This window comes from Austrofundulus limnaeus, unplaced genomic scaffold (assembly GCF_001266775.1).
Source record: "Austrofundulus limnaeus strain Quisiro unplaced genomic scaffold, Austrofundulus_limnaeus-1.0 Scaffold226, whole genome shotgun sequence".
Lineage (NCBI taxonomy): Eukaryota > Metazoa > Chordata > Actinopteri > Cyprinodontiformes > Rivulidae > Austrofundulus > Austrofundulus limnaeus.
This window is the reverse complement of record NW_013952628.1, coordinates 493,539-495,705: the sequence shown is the minus strand read 5'-3', so window position 1 is coordinate 495,705 and position 2,167 is coordinate 493,539. Positions and strand designations below refer to the sequence as shown.

Sequence of the window (2,167 nt, the reverse complement as noted above, 5' to 3'; positions counted from 1 at the left end):
TTTATGAGTTTTTGGCCATTGACTATCTTTAAATGCTGCTTCCTGGTCAACAGTTGGCTCTGGAAGGATTGCCTTTTTCTTTTCTTTTTTTCCTTTCTTTTTTTGAAGCGAGTGGTTGAAGCAAATGGAGCATAAGAGCCCCCTGGTGGCTGAAGAAAAAAATCCACGTACAAGCCGCACCGGACTATAAGCCGCATGGTTCAAAGTTCAGGGAAAAAGTCGCGGCTTATAGTCCGAAAAATACGGTACATAAAATGGCTCTGTCTGTGTTAAAGTATATTTTTAAAAATTATAAAAACTAAACAGCCTACAGTATTTTTACAGTCTTTATTTTTCAGTTAAAATATATGTTTATCAAATAAAGTCTAATGTTACACCTAATCAGGGATCCCTTTTAAAGAGACGTTGTCATGTTCTGATGTGTTTGTGTTTATTTCTGCAGAAGTTTTAACCCTCACCTCATGCTTCTCCTCTCCTCCAGCTCCACTACATCCACAGCACTCCGGGGGGCTCCGGCTCCACCAACCCCCCCGTGGTGAGCACCGTGTACGGGTACGTGGGGACGCCGCCCGCCCAGCGCCAGCTCTCCAGCCTGGTGTGGCGTCTGGGCCCCAGCCACTTCCTGGAGGAGGTCCTACCCGCCCCCAGCGTGGCCGCCATCTTTGAACTGGGACCCAACTACGTGGGCAGCTTTCAGGCCGTCTACCTGCCTTGTGAGCGGCTCCGGTCCTCCCACGCTCTGAACATGTGTGTGGTTTTACCTGCTTCATTTCTCCTCTCTCTCGCCGTCAGGTAAAGATGCAAAGACAGAAGTTGCTCCGGCTTCTCCGGTGGCGTTGGTACCGGAGGAGAAAGTGTCTTTCAGCCTCTACGCGCTGTCCGTCTCCACGCTCACCGTCGCCAAAATCAGGAAAGTCTACAACAAACTGGACAGCAAAGCTATCGCCAAACAGGTCAGACTCAGAGCCGCTCCGCTGACGGGGAAATAAACATGTTCAGAACAAAGACAAACAAATAAATCTCATCCTGGTTTCATCTCAAAGAGGTGGGGTTTAATTAAATTTTAAACTGTTTAAAATCTTACTTTACTTTGTCTAAATGAATCCTGTCTGTTTGGAACATTATTGATTAGTTTTTTTTTTCTGAGCTGCAGCTGAGTCACTCAGTGACTTCACATCTGACTGATGTAACTGTGTGAAAAAGGAAACGTCTCATTCCTTCAGTCACTGTGCAGTTTGTGACATGAAAGACTTAAATAACAAAAGGAGGAGTAAATAACTTATTTTTCTTATAAACCCAGAGTTTATTGGAGATTTCTCTCCCTCCTTATCTCTGCCTCCACCTGTCCACTTACTTCCTGTCGCTCCGCCGCAGCTCACAGGAGCCAGATAAGGACAGAGGAAGTATTTGTGCCGCAGCAGAAACCAGAAGAATAAAAAGTTATTTACTGAGCCAGCAGTTAAAAATAGTTGTGTTTGCTTATTTTTAAGAATAAAAGATCCTGATTTATCAGCTTGATTGAGTGAAAGCTTCACAGCGTTCACGCTGTTGAGATTATTTTTTCTTCTGTGTGTTTTCCGGCATCTAACTCCTTCCAAAACTGTGCTATTTCAGCAGTTCATAAATCAAAACGTTCAGCTCATTTATGTGAGGGGTGCTATGACTTTTGGTATTTCAGCTTTTTATACTTTTTTTTTAGCTATTTCACATTTTTAGCCACTTTTTTGCCGTTGAAAATGAACGGAGCTGTGAGGGTTCCGGCAGGAACAAACCCAGGGCGCAGGCAGGCTCAAAAATATAACAAAAATTTATTTTTAAATAACAAAAGGAGGGCTGCTGGCAGCAAACTTACAAATATTGAAGAATCACAGGCACGAGGGAACAAAGCACGAGGAACCAGAACCAACACGAGAAACACAACAGAACAAACAAACAAAATGATCCGACGCCAGACTGAGACAGGACAGGGTTTAAATACACAGACTACTAATTGATGAACTGAAAACACCTGGTGAGAAACACGAGGGTGACAGACAGGGAGCAGCTGAGCTGTGACACACTGGGGAACACTGAAAACACTAGAAAACTAAGAAAATAAACACAGATCATGACAGGAGCTGTCCTTAATGATCGTCTCCCGACGATCAACAAGGAGAGAGTACGGAAC

The 2,167-nt window shown here is 44.0% G+C and overlaps 1 protein-coding gene across 5 annotated transcripts in view; it reads left to right on the top strand.

Annotated features, from left to right (window-relative positions):
- wdfy3 (WD repeat and FYVE domain containing 3) overlaps positions 1-2,167 on the top strand; it is a gene marked incomplete at its 5' end in the record, with an annotated part of 96,713 nt that overhangs the window by 50,103 nt on the left and 44,443 nt on the right. For all 5 annotated transcript variants that reach the window (XM_014019682.1, XM_014019683.1, XM_014019685.1 and 2 more), the window contains 2 exon segments: positions 482-713; positions 793-953. In XM_014019682.1, coding sequence (XP_013875136.1) covers positions 482-713; positions 793-953 — 393 coding nt within the window.